Source organism: Lepidochelys kempii, chromosome 7 (assembly GCF_965140265.1).
Source record: "Lepidochelys kempii isolate rLepKem1 chromosome 7, rLepKem1.hap2, whole genome shotgun sequence".
Lineage (NCBI taxonomy): Eukaryota > Metazoa > Chordata > Testudines > Cheloniidae > Lepidochelys > Lepidochelys kempii.
Window position 1 is genome coordinate 119,634,651 of NC_133262.1, and position 21,771 is coordinate 119,656,421.

Here is a 21,771-nt window from a genome sequence, read left to right on the forward strand (position 1 = left end):
CGGCTGCTTCGGGGCAACTGGATGACATAAGTCAAAGCTGCCTGCACTTCTCTCTGTGGGTGGGAAAAGATGAGATGAAATGGCAATCCTTTTTGGAAAGGGGGAGACAAGATCTGGAAGGGGTGAGAAGACAGAAACCTTTTATTACCCAATCAAACATATGGTCCATTCAGAAAGGAATGGGGCCAAATCCTCTGCTGGACTAGATCAGCACAGCTCCATCAGGTTCAATAAAGCTATCCCGATTTACCCCTGCTGTGGATCTGGCCCGTGGTGTCAAGAACAGTCTGACAACCTGAACCCCATTTTTATGATTGTCGCCGAGCTCTGACCTTGTCCCCATGGTCCCGTGCTTCCAGGCGGTGCAGAAGTAAGGATGGCCTGGTATGGTGTTGCCACCCTTACTTCTGCGCTGCTGCCTGCAGAGCTGGGCCCTCAGTCAGCCGCCGCCGCTCTCTGGCTTCCCAGCTCTGAAGGCAGCAATGCAGAAGTAAGGGTGGCATGGTATGGTATTGCCACCTTTACTTCTGCGCTGCTGGTAGCGAGGCGCTGCCTTCAGAACTGGGCGTCTGGACAGCAGCCGCCGCCCTCTGGCCACCCAGCTCTGAAGGCTGAATTGGATTACCCTGTAAGGTATTTACCATCCTGATTTTACAGAGGTGATTCTTTTACTTTTTCTTTAATTACAATTCTTCTTTTAAGAACCTGATTGCTTTTTCATTGTTCTTAAGATCCAACGGTTTGGGTCTGTGTTCACCTATGCAAATTGGTGAGGATTTTTTTATCAAGCCTTCCCCAGGAAAGGGGGTGTAGGGCTTGGGGGGATTTGGGGGGGAAAGACGTTTCCAAGTAGGCTCTTTCCCTGTCATATTTTTAGACGCTTGGTGATGGCAGCAATAAGGTCCAGGGACAAAAGGTAAAATAGTTTGTACCTTGGGGAAGTTTTAACCTAAGCTGGTAAAAATAAGCCTAGGGGGTTTTTCATGCAGGTCCCCACATCTGTACCCTAGAGTTCAGAGTGGGGAAGGAACCTTGACAACTGGTCTTCCCCGTGAAATCTGTACAGTATAGGGTAAAAGCTCACAAAAGGCCAGATTTCATGGTCCATGATGTGCTTTTCATGGCTGTGAATTTGGTAGGCCCTATGTATAGTAAAGTCAGGCACTGATATTGGCTGGGGCCTTTAGGATCTGCCATCTACAAACAACAAGATGGCTTCCTTATCGGCAAGCTCCATAGACAGCGCTTGACCAAATGTTCTTGGAGGGGGACGCCACTACCGCAATAGGTCAGAAGTGGGGTATGGTGGAGGTGATGGAGTGAGAGGGGAAGTCCCACCATCCAATGCCGTAGACTTTCCGTGATGATAGAGAAGATCCAAGCACCCAACGCTGTCAGTATATCCCCTTTCACCCGTGCTATGGTCTCTTTAAAAAATGGCCACACATTTACTTATCCATTCAATGGGCATGTTCTTTACAGTGTTGCGATGAGAGTGAAACCCCTGCCAATTAGACAGTGAGATGCGATCCTCAAGTTAGCAAGCGACGCCAAGTGCAATTAGCGAGTAATCTGCAGAACACAAAGACAAAGTGGCTCTACGGCTCGAGCTGGATTTATGAATTAGTCGCACGGCTCCACATGCGAAAGGGGACGGGGGGGGACAAAAAAATTAAGCGATATCAAAATAAGAGTTTACTGAACAACAAATCCAGGCTTTTGAAACTTACGAAATTTATTTCCGATGTTTCCAAACCACTTTACATGACAACTGCCTCAAAAGAGATCCCAGACACATGAAAGGGAGCCTGAGAAACGGGGAGTGTGAATTTTTAATGCTGGTTTTCATAAGCGCTTTCTTTCTTTTCTCCTTTGTGGTGCTCATGAAAGGCAACTGGCCTGACAGCTTAGGGGACTTGAGTCTTCATTCTTCCCCAGACCAGGTACTGCATATACAGCAGCGGCGGGAGTTTCCCCACACCACACCACGACTGGGTCTGCAGGCACTGTCCACCGGGGAAAGCAGCGCAACTCAATCTCTTTAGCCCACTCTTCCCTTATTGTCGCTTCAGAGACGCCTGCCAGTGTGTGCCATCTCTTGTGGGGGAAGGCACTGGTCTGAAACCCCTCCACTATGCATCTCACACAGGCCAGCGAACAGGTATAAATTATTATTCTTATTATTTGTACTGTGGTAGCACCTCGGGGCTCCTATCTGGGATTAGGCCCTCTTCGTGCTACGTCCTGTGCAACAAAAAGACGGAGCCTGCCGCGGAGGGCTTGGGTACTGCCAGTGAGCGCTGCTGGACAATGGACCAACTGTCAGCTGGCATGCACAGGGTGAACCTGTGCCCTGCAAAACGCTGCTGAGCATACTCCTCAGAGGGGCTAGAACTCCACAAACGCTCAGCTGAGAGTTCAGGGCATACCGCACTCAGCGCTGCACAGGGACAGGCCCTGCGGACGCAGACAGGCTGCTGCTGTGGAAGCTGGTGGCCAGACCCACCCACTGGGGGGAAGTGAAATCATCCTCCTGACAACATTCCAGTTCCTTTGCTCAGGGCTTTTCTTTAGCCACTTGGAAACAATGACTGAGAACAACACAACTTAGAACTGTCTTCTCCACCCCTGGGCCTTGCCCTAGCTCCTCTTCACGAGGACTTCACAGCCCTTCTCCGCTCAGGCCCCTTCCTTCTCAGGCCTTCTTGCTTGAGAGGTGCAGCAAGCTCCCCTTCCCTAGACCTCCCCCATCTGAGTCTGTGCCTAAAGTGGCAGGAAGACAAGTGACTAAATACTAGACTAGGACTCTGGTAGACCTCGGTTCTATTCCCTGCTCAGCCAGGGGGTGACCTTAGGCAAATCATTTCACTGCTTTGTGCCTCAGTTTTCCCACCTGTAAAATGGGGCTCATGCGCTTGACCTCCTTTGTGAAGTGTTTTGAGAGCTGCTGATGACGAATGCTGTAGAAAAGGTAGGGATTATTATATATGATTTTCCTGTAGGCCACATGACTAGGAATGAACACATGACCTCAACTACAGCTCCCACCTTTAAAGGGCCAGAACAGGTGCACTGGGACATGCTGCAAGGCCCAGTGCCCTCTGTTAGGGGGTTGTCAAGTTCTCTAGGAACTCCTGTAGGCTCGCACACACGCTCTTTCCTTCTCTCCTTTCCTGAGACGCAATAAATAAATGCTTTATGGCATGAGACTCACCTGATTGGCCTATTCAAATGACCTAGAAGGGCAACATGCACCACTGGCATAATCAATGCAATGCTCTTTCAGTCCAACCAGCTGAATTCATGCAGCAAGCCACAGGTTTAACAATTATACAGCTGCTGGAGAAGAAAACAGATGGGGGTAGGATACTGGTTACATTAATGACCACTAGTAATATTTGTGGTTATTGAAAGCTAAGAAAATGACACAGCCAATCAAATGTCATGGTTCCAGGTATAGGCTGATCGGGAACAGGGATAGACCAGGAATCCCTATACGCACACCCATTTTCTAGCATGGCATAAAATTGACTATCAGTATTAGCGGGATGCTCATTTTCCATGGAAGCATCCAGTACAGGCTATTTCCAGAGATGGTTTGAACCCAGATCAGATGAGCCAATGGCTTGGCTCACTATGATAAAGGCTAATATCTCAAAAAAATCTTTGCTTCCCAAACTCAATATTCTTATTTTCAGTCTTTGTTCTCCAGCCAAGTTACATAATCTTGATGCAGGATTTTTCGTTTGTTGGTTTGTTTCCCTTTCTTTCGTTCAAAGATGACTTCTCTGTTTTCCCACGACTCATTTTGATTCCACATCAGCTAGCTGAAGAGGAGTCCATATAGCAATACATTTTAAGTTAAAGACCTTTGCTTCTCTCCTCTTGAAGGCTTCCACTGTATTTTCCATTATGCCCTCAAAGCAGTCCACAGTTGCTGCTGCAGTTTTCACAGTTTCATAACCGCAGGATTGTGCAGTGAATCAGAAGGACAGAGGTCATAATACTGCCGGTAAAACCCACTTTAGAAACTAGTCCACCACCAATAATAAAGCCAGTTGCATTTCAAACAGATAATGCAGTTGTAAAGCAGACTCCAAGTAAGATAGGAAGGAAAACTTCATGGCAGGATAAAACTAGTCTAAGGGGAAAAAAACCCAGAGCCGTTTCTGGATAACACCACTAGACAAGTTGGATAAAACAGGGGTTTGAGACAATCCAACAATCTCTACAGTGCATTCTCCCCCCAGAATAATGACATTTTTATGAGACTTGAGAGCTTATGGCAATCTGCCTACTGGATGAGCTCTACACCCCCCCGAAAGCAATGGATGGGAGTAATAGCAGAGCTCAGAGTTCCCTAAGCCCGCAAGCCCCCCCCCCCACACACATTTCCCCTTCACTAAGTTGTATGCTGGAAACTGCCAATCCCATTTGGCCTTCTACAGATCTAGGGTAGACGTCTAGAACCAGGGCTCCTTTCCCCTGGATTCCCTCTCCCTTTTCATTGCTCTCCTCAGCTTACTAGCAGCAGTGGCTGAATATCTTCGTAAGAGACAGATGAGGTGGGGGAGGGAATATCTTTTATTGGTCCAAAGGCTGTTGGTGAGAGTGGTCCCATAAAAGACAGTACCTCACCCACCTGGTCTCGAATGCCCTGGGACCAACATGGTTACAACACCACTGCCTACGTCTTCATAAAAGGCTTTTTCAGGAAGTTTGGCCCAGATCCTCAAAGGTATTTAGGCTCCTAACCTCCACTGCAATCAGGGCTGGAGCTCAAGCTCTCAAGCCCACCCGACCTACTAGGGCCTGAGATGTTCTGCTATTTTTAGCATGCTAGCTTGAGTCCCTCCAGCACAGGTCTGATTACCTGGCTCCCAGCTGCAATGCAGACAGACCTTTGCGGGTATTTCAGTCTCCATCTCCCACTGAGATCCCATTTCCCAATCAGCAACAAGAGGGCCAATTAGTGCCAGCTGTGCTGGATTTGGGGCTCTGGATTCTTGTCCACTAGGAAGCGACCAAGAGCAGCAACCCCTTTCACATGGCCCACGGGGCAGGAACTGTTCAGTGTCACCTCAGGGCTTTCAGCCACCGGTGCTGGGTTCAAGTCTGGAACGAGAGATAGCAGACACCAATAGCTCCAACCCCACAAGCCATCCAATACTCCGTGAACGGTCTCTTTATAGGCTTGATCTTCACCCAGGCCGCCATCATACCTTACCACTGTCCGCCGCTATCTACTCTCCCCCCATGACACCCTGTGAGGTGCTACTGAGATTTTAACCCGGGGTTCCTGCATAACATGCCTGTGTCACCCCAGATTTTCCATGTGTGCATGGAAAAAAAGATGATGGCATGGGATCTGTCCATTGGCTTTCCCATGTAAACAGAGCTGCCTTCTGATATCTGTAACTAAGCAGGGAGGGAGCAGCGACGTACTTGCTGGAAAGATTGGTACTTAATGCTCCTACAAAGCGTGCTGAAGTCCAGCGTAGTGGCATCTAAAAGCTGCAGTTTCAATGGGAGGCTCGTGTAGGGGAAGGTTTGCAGAACTCTTAGCCCAAGAAGTGAACGAGCAGCAATGACAGTCATAATGCTAACAAGAAAAAAAACCCTTCTCTGGTCTCGTGTGTGACCACTGTAGATTGGAATCACTTTGGGAAAGGGACAGCCTTTCCTTTTGTGGAAATTTAAGCACAGCAGGGTAAGGGAGGCAGTCCAGTCCAGTGGATAGGGACCTGGCTTAGAACTCAGAAGATGTGGGTTCTACGCCCAGGTATGTGATCTTCAGCAAGTCACTTTATCACTCAGAGCCTCAGTTTCCCCATCTGGCTTGTCAATACAAAATTTTTGTCCTGCTATAACTACAGATTAGAAATCGATACAACCCTCTAGTGGAGACTCAGAGTAGCATGAAAGGGCTTATACTGGTATAGTTTATTCCCATATTGTTATATCAGTATAACTGTGCACACTGGGGCTTTTACTGGTTTAAATATATTGCCATAAAAATCACAACCCCAAGGAAATAATTAAATCAGTATAAAATCCGTGTATAGACTCGGCTTTATGTTGTAAATTCTTTGGGGGCAAGGACTGTCTCCTCACGTGTATGAATTTAACACTGAGCACAAAGCTCCCAACTCTGAGGAGCCCTCAGGGCACTACAGTAATACAAATAAATAATAATAGTCAGCATAAAAACAAGTAATAAATTATGAATTCCCCCAGGAAATTAGCCGTGGCGCCATGCAATCTGGTGCATGTCAATGGCAACAGGGTTACTTTTCTGAAGTCCCAGGCACTGGCTGTGATTTCTGGCAGGAACGTTCTAGCAGTTTCCAGGAAGGGGCAGGGGACTCCAGAAAACCAGCTCAACCCTTGTTTTGGTTTCATGGCATTTGAATACTGGGCCCATGGGAGCCCCTCCAGCATACCACTGCCCCTGCCTGGCAGCCTCAGATTCCCCAGCAGCCCTACGCACCACTGAGGAATGGAAGCTCCCCGTCCTGCAAGCTGTTCTTTGTTGGAGGATCCCTGAAATCCATGGAAGTGCTGCATGGCCACACAGGTCCGACCTGCTTGCAGCAGGTTGCAGGATTGAGCCCTAAAATGGCTCAGATCACAGCCAACAGAGTTAAAGACTCACGAAGGCATTTAGTTCTTCTGACTCGGGGTCCCCATAAGCCCAGAATGACCCGACTTTGCCCTTATGGATCAGTTCTCTACAATTCCTCTTCAGCGAAATACTTAGCAAAGCTGCATGAGAACCATTTTCTAGATAGGTTATAAATGAGTTCTTTTACCATTCAGCACCTGTGAAAGTGTGGGTAGGAGTCTCTATACACATTTCTGGCAAGCAAGGGGCAAAATTTCTTTTACAGCTTTTATAAACTCCTATGAACATTATTATACTGGCCTCAATAATTAAAAAAAAATGCCTATGAAGATTTCAAAAGGAAAACAAACCAATTCTCAGTAAAGCTGGCATTGAATGGCCAGCAGCACTGGCTTCCTACATTCTCCATGGAAATACTGGAAGGATAAATAATAATACTCTTAGATTTGAAAAGCATGTTTCATCTCAAAGGAAACCACACTGTACCTGGGCCACATCCTTGGCTAGTGTAAACTGGTTTAGCTCCATTGACTACAGTGGAGATACCGATGTACTGATTTACACAAGTGAAGGATCTGGCTGTCCATTTGGGTCTGAGTGAATGCAATGGCTTCACCCACTACTGTATTTGGAAAACAGCAGATGCATAACAACAGTGCACAATATAACAATGCAGAGAAACCACTATATTGACCAGGACCCATTGAGGAAAATGTGGTAACCAGAATTGGTTACCCAGAGTGAACAGCTAAGGATCCAGCTCTTCATTCAGAGCTGCCTACATACCGCCGACCCCCAAAATGACATTTACACCATTTTCATGAAATGTTAAGTATTTACCCACATTACTTCTTATTGTGTTTTGCTCTTTTCAGGTAGTATTTGCACATGACAAACGAGCACACACACACACGCTCCACAAAAGCCGGTTTCCCTGCAAAGATGGCAAACTGTCCCATTGATCAAAATATCAAATTCTCATGGAAACTCACAAAACTCACAGTTATTGCCTATGAAGCAAAAAAAAAGAAAAAAAGAAAAAAAAAAGGAGAGTTTTGCGAGGGTGCATCCTTGTTGCCAGTTGGAACATCACTATCTGATAGACAAACTACGAGACACCATCACCAACAATGTAGTTCAGAGATTGAGCGATTATAAAGCTAGACGTGACCATCGTGATAAGCTAAACTGACCTCCTGTGTAACACAAGCCATAGGACTTCCCTGCATTTACTCCTGTTGGAACGAGAAAAACATGCAACCTTGACTTAAAATAAGAAGGAAGCTAAGTGCATTGCTCTCTCTCAAATGTGAAGTAGCCCTACCAGAATAAAGTTTCATGGATAGGCTCTTCTGGGCCAGATTCTGAAGCTGGGTTATGACTCTTTGCCCCAGCTAAGTGGCCTAAAGCAGCCATCATCCAACTGCACATGCCTAGAAGAGAATGCCACTTGTGTAGGAGAACACTTTGCTGGTGCAACTGCACTGCAGCTCGGCCTGGTGCCCTTCCCAGCACAGGGGACATGTGGTCTGGCACACAGAGAATCAAGCCCCTTATTGAATACCCTGGACTAGATCTCCTGCAGTGAGTTCCCTTTGGCACAGGAGAATTGAAGGAAGGGCTGTCAGGGAGTCAGTGACATCTCCTGATTCTCACGCTGCCAAGGCCCCAGCCCTGACACACCCCATATGCCAAGCCAGGAGGTGTGGTTGGCATAGAAGCTGGCTCCACTGACTTTCTGCCAGCTGAGAGATTCAGCCCCCTCCCTGGGAATTCTCAGCTTGGCAGCTAAATTCTCAGCTAATTCTCAGCTTGGCAGATTCCAGTCCCTTGGGTAAGAAATTGATAGGCTCTATGTACTAGAGACCTCTAATACCTTGGGACCCGTACGGCTACAACACCACTGCATAGGCTCTCCGTCCAGTACTCTCCCTACAGTACGGTTATTACGCTCGGCGTAAGATTGCTGTATCTGCATTATTTTTGGAGGAGACACCATGGTGAATCACAAAATCCAATTCCAACGAAATCACATTCCAACTCCCAAAGCCCTTATCCGATTCCAAACTTCTCAAGAAATGGGTGGCTTTCCTGTCTCGTATTCCACTCCAGATTGACGATTAATAGCAACGCTACCAGTGAGCTACACCCACCCCTTCCTGAAATACAAGATTGAAGGAATGATGGAGATTAGAGCAAAAGATAGTGGGCCCGATCCGCCTCCCTCTTGGAATGGGCGTAAATCCGGAGTAACCCCACTGCTCAGGGTGCAGTCACACTGGTGTCAAAGGGGCCAGCGACAGCAGAATCAGACCCCTTACAAAGTGAAATTGAGAGCAGCAGTAACAGCCAGAGCCGCAGGAGGCTTCTGTGTTTGCAATGAAGTGTTACTGCAGCATAATCTCCTTCCTGTTGTGATTAATGGAGGGCACTTACTCACATCACAGGAACACTCCTGAAGCAGCACTACACAGCTGTATCACACGGTAAGTGCAGAGTGTGTGGATAGTACACTGTTAACTGTACAGCTCTCTGGGAACCTGATCTCTTACCCAGAGCCAGACTTTCCTCTTGCGGCACCCGGCCCCTGGAGGAAGAGTAGATAATGAAGTGGTCACTGGAAGCCACTACCTCTGTGTCTATGGGCAATTGCAACCCACTGGTGAGTCCACTTCCTGGACACTACAGTGCTATAAGCGATGGTCACATAAACACCACCCTATACCGGAAACCTACTGACCGCTATACTTACCTACATGCCTCCAGCTTTCACCCAGACCACACCACACACCACACCACACAATCCATTGTATACAGCCAAGCTCTAAGACACAACCGCATTTGCTCCGATCCCTCAGACAGAGAGAAACACCTACAGGATCTCTATCAGGCATTCTGAAAACTGCAATACCGACCTGGGGAAGTGAAGAAACAGACTGACAGAGCCAGAAGGGTACCGAGAAGTCACCTACGACAAGACAGGCCCAACAAAGAAAGTAACAGAATGACACTAGCCGTCACCTTCAGCCCCCAACTAAAACCTCTCCAGCGCATCCTCAAGGATCTACAATCTATCTTGAAAGACGACCCCTCACTCTCACAGACCTTGGGAGACAGGCCAATCCTCGCTTACAGACAGTCCCCAAACCTGAAGCAAATACTCACCAGCAACTACACACCACACAACAAAAACACCAACCCAGGGACCAAACCCTGCTACAAGCCCTGGTGCCAACTGTGCCCACATATCTATTCAAGGGACACCATCACAGGGCCTAATCACATCAGCCACACTATCAGAGGCTCTTTCACCTGCACATCTACTAATGTGATATATACCATCATGTGCCAGCAATGCCCCTCTGCCACGTACACTGGCCAAACCGGACAGTCTCTAGGCAAAAGAATAAATGGACACAAATCTGATGTCAGAAATCATAACATTCAAAAACCAGTAGGAGAACACTTCAACCTCTCTGGTCTCTCAGTAACAGACCTCAAAGTGACAATTCTTCAACAAAAAAACTTCAGAAACAGACTCCAACATGAAGCTGCAGAACTGGAATTAATTTGCAAACTAGATACCATCAGATTAGGCCTGAATAAAGACTGGGAGTGGTTGCGTCATTACAAAACCTAAACTTAATTTGCTCAATACTAATTTTTCCCTACTGTTACTCACACCTTCTTGTCAACTGTCTATAAAGGGCCACTCTCTTACCATTTCAAAAGTGATTTCTCCTCCCTTGGTATCCTGCTGTTAATTGATTTATCTCGTTAGACTGACCTAACACTTGGTAAAGCAATCCACATCCTTTCATGTATTTATACCTACTGCTATATCTTTTACTTCATACATCTGATGAAGTGGGTTCTAGTCCACAAAAGCTTATGCCCAAATAAGTGTGTTAGTCTCTAGGGTGCCACAAGTACTCCTCGGGTTTTTTTTTTTTGCTGATACAGACTAACACGGCGACCACTGAAACCTGCCCCTGGTGAGTGTGTTTCAAGCCACCAGCTGTGCCAATCCAGAAGATATAAGTGGTTACAGCAAGCAGGTATCAAGGATTGGCTCTTTAGCTCAAGCTGTAGCAAAGCCTACATTTAGTTCTGGGGGTCCACGGTTCAATCCCCAGTGTGTCAGTCAAGAGGGTGCCTATTGCTTAGTTCTAAACACCTGCAGCTTATTGCAACATTCTACAGCTTGTTTATTCTCTCGCCGACGTTGGACAGACGGTCTAATAGTCCCTTCTGACCTTAAAATCTACAAATAGTCCAAAAGCTCTGTAAATCCTAAAAGGTACCTGAGAGAACTGTCTCCTGGATCAGAGCTTCTAGGCGGCCCTCCAGCCTCTACAGAGTAACGTATTCACACACAGTGGAGCAGGTCTGACGGTTACACCTGGCAGAGGGCTGAAGTGACTGACATACACATATAGCGCCGTACGCTTGATCTCAACACAGCTCGTTTGGGACTTACGTCATTAGCTGTGTCTCTATGCCTGGCTCCACAAGGGACCCATCCACAAAAAGCGGTGTCGATGTGAAGGCATATTTACTCCAGGATCTTCCTTCATCAAAACTCACCCTGGAATTGAAACAGACAAAATAAATAAATGTAAACGCATGGCTCTGGAACAATTACCTAGGCAATTAAACAACTTCTAAGGCTTGCGAGCCACAGCTGCTGGATTTGTAAACAAGCGTCAATCTTTGCCATCTCCTCATATTATTAATTAATGTTCTCAGAGTGCTCTGAAGTAGCAAAGCAGCAAGTATTATTATCAAAGTCATTAAGGGCCTGTGTTAGGGTTGTCAACCCTCCAGAAGTGTCCTGGAGCCGCCAGGAATTAAATATTAATCTTTAATTAAAGTTTATGTCTTGTGAGGACACATCCAGGAATACATCCAACTAACATTGGCAACCCAAGTCTGTGTTTGCTATGTCAATCAACAGGTCAGATGCAAGACAGCAGGCGGTATTGCTAACACCTAAGACAGGACATGTAGTCCCTCAGTTCGTGTCTATGTTCAAGACATTAATTTCAGCAGAGGAAACTACACAGCCTCAAATATGGTGCAGTGCTTAGGGGGACTTGGAGTCAGGAGAGCTGGGTTCTTTCACCAGCTCTGCCACAGACCCATGGTGAATCACAGCCTTTCTGTGCCTCAGTTTCCCCCTCAATAAAATGAGGCTCTGAATACTTATCCCTCTCACAGGGCCTTTTGGGAATTTAATTCATTAATATTAGCAATGTGCTTTGAGATGAGCAGAATAAGTGGGCTAAACGCTGAACAAAATTCTCTGCTACATCCTCTCAACTCCACTCACGTCAATGGGGCTGCATGGGAGTACCTGAGAGCAGAATCTGACCTTTATCCACTAGAAAATGGAATGTGCCTAACTAATTTCAACCAACAGCCAGCATGGACAGCAATCACATTCAGTCACTGCTGCCGTGGGACGCAACACGTCCGTGGCTCTGTAGCCTATATCAAATTGCGTGAGCCATGGAGTGGCATGGAGTAGTGTGGAGATGTTCAGCTTACAAACAGTTCAGGAAACCAGACAGTTTTCCGTTGCTCCTGGAGTCTTTACACAACCGTTCCAGGAGGCTTTCTGCTTGGAGAGTTACCCCAGAATCCTGTCTGCAAAGAACAACAAACAGGGGAAACCAAGGGCTTACTGGCCCCTGAATGATGAGGTCCCATTCCAACTGGGTCATTTCAGCACTCGTGCTCTGTAATTGCGGCAGGTGCCTGAGCTGTGAAAGCTGATAGATAACCCCCTTTGGCAGGACAGGTGATTAACGATTTGTATTCCAGTCACTCCTCGGAGCCCAGTCACAGGCCGGGATCCCATCATGGTAGGTGCTGTGCAGCTGCATCGACAAGCAGGTGGACTTCACTCAGGCCTCCCCTTCTTACATGTAAGCCCAGGGCTGGGGAATCCCACCACATCCCAAATCCCTGCCCTGAAGATGGCACGTTGGGCCTGATCCAAAGCCAATGGGTCTTTCCATTGATTCCAAAAGGCTGGGGGTGAGACCGACAGGCCCCCACCCTCAGGAACCATAGCCTCACAGTACACAGAGCTCCCAACTTGAGCGCCTCAGCTCCCCCCCCCCCTTCCAACGTACAGTGGAACCACACTGGTCCCAAGGAAACCAGGACCCTGTGCAAACATGGAGGAATGGACTGGATTTACCCCCATGAGGCGTACTACTGAGATCTTCCCCTTAGCGCAGTGGCCTCCAAACTGTGGGGTGCAGCCCCATAGGGGAATGCGGAGGAATGTTCAGGGGGTGCGTGGTGGACCCAGGACAGCCTCCACAGGGGGCAAGGAGGGAGCAGCACCCAGCCCTGCTCCACCCCCAGCTCTACTCTGGTCCCTCCCGCAGCCACGGCCCCAGTCCCACCCCCAGGTGCAGCTCCCGGCTGGGGCTTCACTCCTGGCCCCGGCCCCAGACCTGGCCCCAGCCTCAGCCCCTGGCCCCAGCTCCTTTCTCGGCCCCAGCCCCAGCTCTGCCCTCAGCTATGGCCCCAGCCTCAGACTCCTTATCCCTCTCCGGGGGGGGGGGGGGCAGAGGCACGGCCAGGAGTAAGGGAGGCATGACCCTGAAAAGTTTGGGGACCATTGCCTTAGCGCTACCGATTCTGTTTTGTGTACAGCTGCCATTTTGTGTGGTTGGCACAGGAGAAAGCGCTGCAGACCAAAGAGAAAATGTTGTGGGAGAATTACATGCAAAGAGCTTATCCTTCGAAATCTATTTATTTAAAAGGTATGTATCTCCCCATACCCCTGTGCATTTGTATGCTGTTCAGTCTGCATGCTTATCTAACTAGCATTTCAATTTCGGGGGAACAGCAGGCCTCATTAAAGTTCTCTCAGCTTTTCAATTATCAAACCCTCTTTTCTCCGGGATGAAACTTATTGTACTCTGTCCCAGCTTGAGAACTAACAGATTTCCATGTATTCTTTAATCAAGATGGCTCTTTTCTTGCAGCAGGTGCCTATTGAGACAAGACGATGCAAGTTCAAAAGCCCCTAAAGGTATAATTTGGAAGGACCGGTGTGAGTTTATCAGCAACAACCCTAAATAACTATGCAATAGATTGGGCCAGATGTTCACAGGCAGTTGCACGAACCAAACGTCAATATGGAAATGCTTGTGGGGGGAATTTTCAAAGGCAGAAAGGGCATTTTGGCAGGCAGACCCTCTGGATCCCCAGCGTGTGCCCCAAACTCCTTTGATGAATCTGTGCACAAAGCAAATGTTTGCCCACGCGCACAGCCATAGGAAGGCAGGACTGGAAGGGACTTCCTGAGTCATCAAGTCCTGTCCCCTGCTATGGCATATCATCCAGTTCAGGCAGGATGATACACACTCCATCTTAAAATTAGTGAGGTTGTTTCCACCACTCTTCCTGGTGGGAGGCTGTTCCAGAACCTCACTCCTCCTACGGTTAGAAACCTTCTTCTAATTTCCAGCCGAAATTTATTCATGGCCGGTTCATCCCCATTTGTTCTTGTGCCAGCATTGTCCTTTAGTCTCCACAGCTCTTCTCCCAGTAGCCTAGGGCCAGAATCTGATCGCGTCTCTCTCACTGAGTAGCACCTCCCTCAGCAAGTCAAAAGGAGCGTTCGTGGAGTTAGGTGCCGTTCAGCTTGAGGGTTACGCTGTCTAGGAAGGGGTTAACAGATTTATAAGGGGTTAACAAATTACTAGCAGAAGCATAGGCATGGGAACTTGGGGTGAGGGGAAGCGCTGAAGCACCCCCAGGTTTTACGTAGGGCTCCGCTCCTGGCCCCCCCCACGTGGGGTCCTGGCTGTTGGCCCAGCTCCTGGGGTCCTGGCTGTCGGCCCCACACCCGCTGCCGGGGTCCCCACTGCCATCCCAGCACCCGGGACTCCACTCCTGGCCCTGCACCCCAAACCTGGCCCCGCCCCTAGCCTCAGCCCCGGCCCCGGCTCTGTTCCTGGCCCCAGACCTGCCCCCAGCTGTGGCCCCAGCCTTGGCCCCTTACCCCTGTCTGGGTCACCCCCTCCCGGAGACACGGCCCTGCTCCCAGCCCCAGCTCGGGGGCGGAGGTGCAGACAGGAGTAAGGGGGCTGGCTTTCAGCACCCCCTCTATTAAAAGTGTTCCAGCACCACTGAGCAGAAGTTTCATAAAGAGCCAGCCACTAAGTATAGATTGTCATTGAATCCAGCAGCTCAACAGGTCCCGTAGAACCATCTACTGGTGTCCTTAGAACCTTCCAGAACACAGGCTGCTCCTGCCTGTGGCTTGTAATGGCAATCGCTCACTGAGGAATCCTTTATCAACCACCCTTTATGGAAAGCGTGGCCAGCGTGAGCGAGCATGTCAGAATCTGGCCTCTAACGGGCCATGAGCACATGCAAATGCTCCGGCCCCGATCCTGCAGCGAGCCCTGCGTCCACATGGCGCTCCACTGCCTTCACAGGGGTTCTGTGCAGACAGATTGGAGCTCACGGGTATGGCAGCACCCTGGCTGTTTGACTGCATAATGTATTCCTCATCTAGTGCTGTCACAAAGCACCTGTGAGAGGCTGAGGGACCACTGGGTGTGAGTTAGGGTGACCAGATGTCCCAATTTTATAGGGACAGTCCCGATTTTGGGGTCTTTGTCTCACATAGGCACCTATTACTCGCCACCCCCATCCTGATTTTTGACACTTGCTATCTGGTCAGCCTAGTGTGAGTGAACAAGAGATTAACTCCAGCTCAGCTCCCCCAGCCCTGCCTCATATACAGGTGCTCCAGGGAGGGCAATAAAAGTGGCAGATGGGGAGGGAAAAGCTGGGCTGCACAGAGAAGGTAAGTGTATTGGGTCATAAGCCTGGTCATTTATTTTACTTTCTGGTCACAAACACCAACCCCAGAAGGAACGGCCTTGCTTGCTGCAGCCATTTTTGTGTCGATGCGGTATTCCAGCTGCTTACAGCGCATTACAAAGGAGGGCAATGTTCAGCGTCCCCCATTTTACAAATGGGAAAACCAAGGCACAACCAGATTAAATGACTCGCTCGTGGTCATACACTGAGTCGGTGGCAAAACCTGGATTAGGACCTTGTTGGGGGGGGGTAGATTTCGGCTTAACCCACTGGACCATCCTACTCCTTATGCTAACAAGATCTTAGACAAATTCTAGTGCCTTCAGAATATTTTGCTTGGTACTAGCCAGAAAGAAAAGGAAAAACGGAATTGAATCTGAGCCAATTGCATCCTGTCTTCTCTGTGTGGTAGAAATTTAACTTGCTTGTAAAGTGTGTGTTGCATCCATCTCTTGTGGCTAACTCACAGTGACAAAAACAGTCTGCTACTGCTGTGAAGCTAATGGAGTTACTCCTTTAATTCAAGCGGTAGAAGTGTGTGCTTTGATGGAGAAGGTTCAAACCCTACTGGAAACCCCTAGTGGAAGTTATTATAGAGCCATTTGCCTGGCTGTGGCAAGGAAGGATGTAAGGCTTTGAGGTGAAGAGGCAACCATCAATGATCTTAATAAAGTGCATTCCTAAAACATCATGGTATGAAGGACAACAGCTTAGCCTGAGCCTTGAATCCCCTGGCTTCTGCCTGGATGTTACTTAACTGAAGGATTCTGTGTATTAATGAATCAAGTGGGAGAGACCTTAGCATCTCATTACTGTGGCCAAACACCATTACTTTCTTCTTTTATTTGACTGAAAGCTCTATTTCCTTTTACGTTTGTGTTGCGTGTGGAGACAAGAGTGCTGGTCAGCGATCAGAAGAGAGGGGTCTCTCATTCACAGAAGAATATGAACCTCAGCTCTGAAGATGATTTCTGTTAAATTTCCTCCGTAACAACTTCAAAAGTTGGGCAGGTCAGTTCATTAGCCGTGCTCCGACGTCACCCAAGATACAAGACTGAAGGTGATGCTAATTTAGGCATCTGTCAGCAATTCCACTTATCTACTGCAGACACTGAGCCTGCTGCCCCCACACATCTATACAGCAAGTGCACTCTGTAATGTGTAATGCATGTAATTATTGCATGTTTGTTCAATTAAAAGTTCAGGAGGGCTCCAGCTTCAAAAGGAGACATTCAGGCTCATGGCTTGAAAATACATCAACCCTGACATCTCTTTGTCATCTCTTTGGTTGAAAAATAGGGCGGCTTTGAAGTTCCGAACCATATCCCACTCACCCAAATTCTGGTGGAGGTTCTGCGCCAGGGGTCTGGTTTGCCTCACCGTAGGTTCCATGCACTGAGATGCTCAGCGCCGTGAACTCCTGTTAATCTCAGCGGAAGCGGAGAAAGCTCAGCCCATAACAGCGTGAAGTCCTGTAGTCATGAGGGCCAACTGTGAAGTTTAGACCTACATCCCAACTCCTGCAAAGTTCAGCAGGTGGAGGAGATGGTTTGGGCAGTGTTTCGAGTGCACAGGCTTCTCAAACGACTTCAGAGTAAGAACTACATCTTGAACAAAGCGAGCATCTCAAAACCCACCCTGAGCTCCCGATCCCATTTGTGCTCACCAATCTCTCTCTGGCAAACTGCAGCGGGATCTTAAATGGGGCAAGTAACATTAGCAAAGTATCTCTGTATTTCTGTCAGTCTTTTGTGAGATGAATGTGTTGTCCTTTTTGCATCCAGTCAATCACCCTGTCTCCTTCTGTTCTTCACTCCATCTCCTTGTCCCATCTGGTCCCCTCCCGCTTTGCTCCTCCACCATCTGGTAATCCTTCCTTTCCTCCCTTGCTCCCATACACATTTTATCCATCCTCTTGCTCCTCTTTATTATCACCCGCAAACCCCTCTTCCTGACTCCAGTGCCGACACACACTCACACCAATAAAAAGGTATCCTTTTCAGTAATCCCCTGCAACTGCTGGCCAAATGATGCGTGGACTTTGCAACCAACACTCGTTGTAATCAATGAGGCTGTGCAGGATGTCACTCAGGGAAGAACGTTCATAAGAGCCTGGCTTTGTTTTTTTAAAATCTGGTCACTGACTTTGCTACCTAATGGAGAGCCAAACTTGTCGGAAAATCTGACCCAAAGTGTGTAACTCAGGAGGCCTCAACCTTAAACACCTGTGGAAAGCAGCTAGTGACAAGATGAAGGACCAGAATCATGTGATTTCCCCAGACTTCTGTGGGCCACCACAAAGTGCTCTGCAGATTATCACAGTTGGAGAATTACTTCTCTAGTAGCTGAGTAAGAGATTATTTGATCTGCTCCTTAGTGTTCTGGGTACCTATATTGCATAACCAGCAGGAGGGAGAAGGATCCACTCCAGAACTAGGAGATCTTAATTATATTTAGGACAATTCCAGTTTAGACCCTTCCCCCCACCAGAGAACATTCTCAAAGCAAGGGAAACAGCCTTACCACAAATGCCGGATGGGCATTGACGTGTGCTTCATGGCCACAAGTGCACCACCCCAGTCGAGATACCACACATTGTATTCTTCCTCAAAGATCTGGAAACAAGTCAGGTATAGTGTAAGCTTTTCAAGCCATTTGAGGCCCAGAGAGCAGCTGGAAAAGTTTGCAAAAGGCCCACAGCTCCCTTTCCCCACATATGACTGTACCTGTCTCCACGAGTTTCCGGCATCAGAAGATATAAACGTGCTGATATCGGTATATGAGAGTTCAGAGCCAATGTTGCCTGAAACACAAGTGGATTCCGTAAGTTCTTGTGTGGCAGGAGGGGGGAAATCACATTTTTGCAGGAAATCAGCGGTAACTGGTTTAACCAAAGTTTTTTGTTGTCTTAATTCCAGGATTATATGACAACACCCTGGGACAGGTGGGAGGATTAAGATAGGAGAATGTTGCAAACATGAGATACACATGATTGGACTGCTCTGTGTTAAGGCCTACATTTTCAGGAAAGCACAAATACAACCACATGTCTATTGTATGCCATGGTTGCAATCATGACAACTGTGTATGCAAATCAGTAATTTTTTCTGAAAATTTTGCACCAAAGCGCGTCTCTGCATTCACCTAGTGTTTGCAGTATTTTGTCATGAAAACATTTAATTCTTCCTATCACCATATCTCATGCAAATTCAAGCAAAAAGACAAATTCACACGACCCAAATCAAATTATTCATACTGTCTTCACTTCATCAGAGCTGGAGTTCAAGGGTGAAATCCTGGTGCCACTGGAGTCAATGATGAAACACTCAATGATTTCAGTGAGGATCAGATTTCACCGCAGGATTCTTCCAAAAAACAAATGGACCAACGTACTGATCTCAGAAGCAGTGCACCTAGCAAACAGCACCTCCTGCTGCGTTCACTCGTGGCTTGCAGTGAAGCCTAACAGATGAGGCTTATGGTGAAATTACCAATGTCTCTCTGTCAAGGGTTGGCCTGTTTCTCATATGAACTACATCTTGGTGGAGCTAGGGTGTAAAGAATGACCCAGGACCAAATGAGCTGGCAATAAAAGCGATAAAGAGGGAGAGATAGCTCAGTGGTTTGAGCGTTAGTCCTGGAGACTGAAGTCTTCTGCTTGTGCAAAGTAGCAGTGTGTAAGTCACCCTACCTCCCCATTACCCTGGAGGAGCCATCTTCCAGAGTAAACTTTCTATTCAGACTCCACGCAGTTAACTGGTTTTCCTGACAAGTCTGCCAACAAGATTGCTAATCTGTGCCAGTTGGGGGGTTCTATAGCATGGATGTCTGTACCCTACAAAGTAGACTAAGGGAACTAACTCAGTCACATATACCACTGAAAGGCCCTCAAATGGTAATGGCTCACAGACAATATGAACACTGTTGGGGGTTGAACCAATGGATGAAAGACTCCACAGCACATTCCATATCCACTGATCCATAAAATTCCCTCTCCCGACAGCTAAGATATTTTTAAACTAGGGTATAATTTTCCTGATATTTTTCCTCTAAAAACAGTAAGAAGGGAAGATTCACTCCTACACATCTGTAGACTCAAAAGGAGCACAATAAAAACAGATTAATGAAAATGTTAATTGCACTCCTGACATTTAACGATGGAAAATGAGGAATTAAAGCCCAGATGCATCTTGACAAGCTCCCATCAGGATCAGAGATGATAAAACTAGCCAAGTTGTTGTGACACTCCTGTTTCCAAAAATAAAACCTGAGGAACAGGGTGGCGCCTGCTATGAGGTGATTCAAGAAAGGTTTTGGTATCAGTTTCAGGAACACAGGTATTACCACACTCCCTTAGTCCTTTGGTCCATCTACTCCAGGCGTTCTCAAACTTCATTGCTCTGCGACCCCCTTCTGACAACAAAAATTACTACTTGATCCCAGGACGGGGGATGGAAGCCAGAGCCTGCCCAAGCCCTGCCAAAGCCCAAGCCCCACTACCTCAGGCAAGGGGACAAAGCCAACGCCCAAGAGTTTCATCCTCAGGTGAGGGGGCCTGTAACCTGTCCCCATTACCCGGGGTTGAAGCCCTGGGGCTTCGGCTTCAGCCCTGGGCCGTGGGGCTCAGGCTTCAGCTTCTGCCCCAGCAAGTCTAATGCCACCCCTGGTGACCCCATTAAAATGGGGTCACAGCCCACAGTTTGAGAACACTGATCTACTCCATTGTCCTGTGACCACCAAGCGTGGCCAGTGTTAGCTGCTTCAGCTGAAAGTAGAAGAAACCCTGCAACAGGCAGTTTTGGGTTGACCTGCCTGTAGGGGAAAGTTTCCTCTTCACCCCAAAGAGTCAGAGGTTGGCTTATGCCCTGAAGCTTGACTTTTAGATGCCTTCTTTATAGGAACTGCCATACTGAATCAGGTTTTCCTTTGGATATTTTCGTCTCTAAGCCTCAAGGTCTGGAAACCAACTGTCCAACTGGGGTTTATGGCTGGTAGCAAAGAGAAGCGAGTTCTTGCTTGCTGGAACTCCATCACTACCATTTCCAGATGTTTTTGTCTCTATAGCCCTGATTTATGAATCCCTTCCTTTCTCCCTTTTAGCCTCATTTGGACCACTGAAGTCAACTGAAAGACTTCCATTGACTTTAATACGATTTGGATCAGGTCCTTGGTCCTGACAAGCGTGGATCGAGAGGCTGATATGTGCCTCTTCTCTGCTAAAGAGTCAGGCCAGCGATCTTCTATCTAGGCTACCGCTCCCACCATTATTACTCCTGGCGGAGCTGTCGCACTGGCCGTGAAAAAGTGGAAACTTTCCCAGGGAAGCAGAGCAAAGACAAGACCTATGAGAATAAGTTTGTGATGGGTAATTTGGATTGTCTGTGCTGATGCAGTGCAGCTGTTGACCGTGGTTAACAGAAACAGATGTGACAATTCCCACCAGGTTAAGCCTTTTATTGCACAAGGCAGCAACACAGAAATGATGGTTCTGCCTTTTAAAGGTTAATTGTTAAACAAATGAAGCTTTCATCCCGTGCAGTGACAGCTTGAAAAGAAATTTATTGTCTAATAATCTAGACCATTGCCTAGGACCTCATTCTCTTGCTGCCTCTGGCATCTTATCTGCTTCCTAGAGAATTCAGTAAGAATAAAGGCCACTGTAAGAACTGTATCATGAGCCATGACTGTTTATACACACTCGCTGTGGGGAGGAGTGGGCTGCCAGCACCTGACAGTTTAGTTTGGATAAACTTTGCAAAGTTGGGACGTTTAACCCAAATAACCTGAACCTCTTCGATCTGGAACATTGAGCTAGAACTCTTGAGGAGAGGATCTTTTGCAAAACATACAGTACCTTCCTTGCTAAAAGCCAGGCCATAAATATTGCAAGAGCATGCTCTCTCTCAGGATTTTGGTTCAATTTCCAGTGCCGGCTGGAATACAGAAGCACAGAAGTGCATGAGAATGGAAACAAACCGTAGAAAGAGAAGAGATGGATCTGAGCTAGCATCCTGCAACTGAACTTCCTGGAATTTTGGGGTGTTTAGATGAAATTGTGAATTGTATGGATTGACCCAATCTAACTAAAGGTCAGTTCAGTTTGAATTTGGACTAATGTTTGAGTACAATAAGGCTCTGATTTTATCCAACAGCTGGTGTCCACAACCCTCGTCTGCCCAAGCTCCCACCAACAGATTGAATGGGAAACCCCAAGGGTAAAACAAGAGCCCAGACACACTTTCTTGGATTACCATTAATAGGAAAAATACGCCCTTGATAGAAAGAGA

The 21,771-nt window shown here is 47.6% G+C and overlaps 1 protein-coding gene across 1 annotated transcript in view; it reads right to left on the bottom strand.

The window, feature by feature from the left end:
• Positions 1–21,771, bottom strand: part of SORCS3 (sortilin related VPS10 domain containing receptor 3) — a 481,141-nt gene that overhangs the window by 68,304 nt on the left and 391,066 nt on the right. The window contains exons 12-14 of the mRNA XM_073354429.1: positions 18,211–18,287; positions 18,008–18,099; positions 11,106–11,213 (exon numbers count right to left, since the gene is read on the bottom strand). Coding sequence (XP_073210530.1) covers positions 11,106–11,213; positions 18,008–18,099; positions 18,211–18,287 — 277 coding nt within the window. The remainder of the gene's footprint in view (positions 1–11,105; positions 11,214–18,007; positions 18,100–18,210; positions 18,288–21,771) is intronic.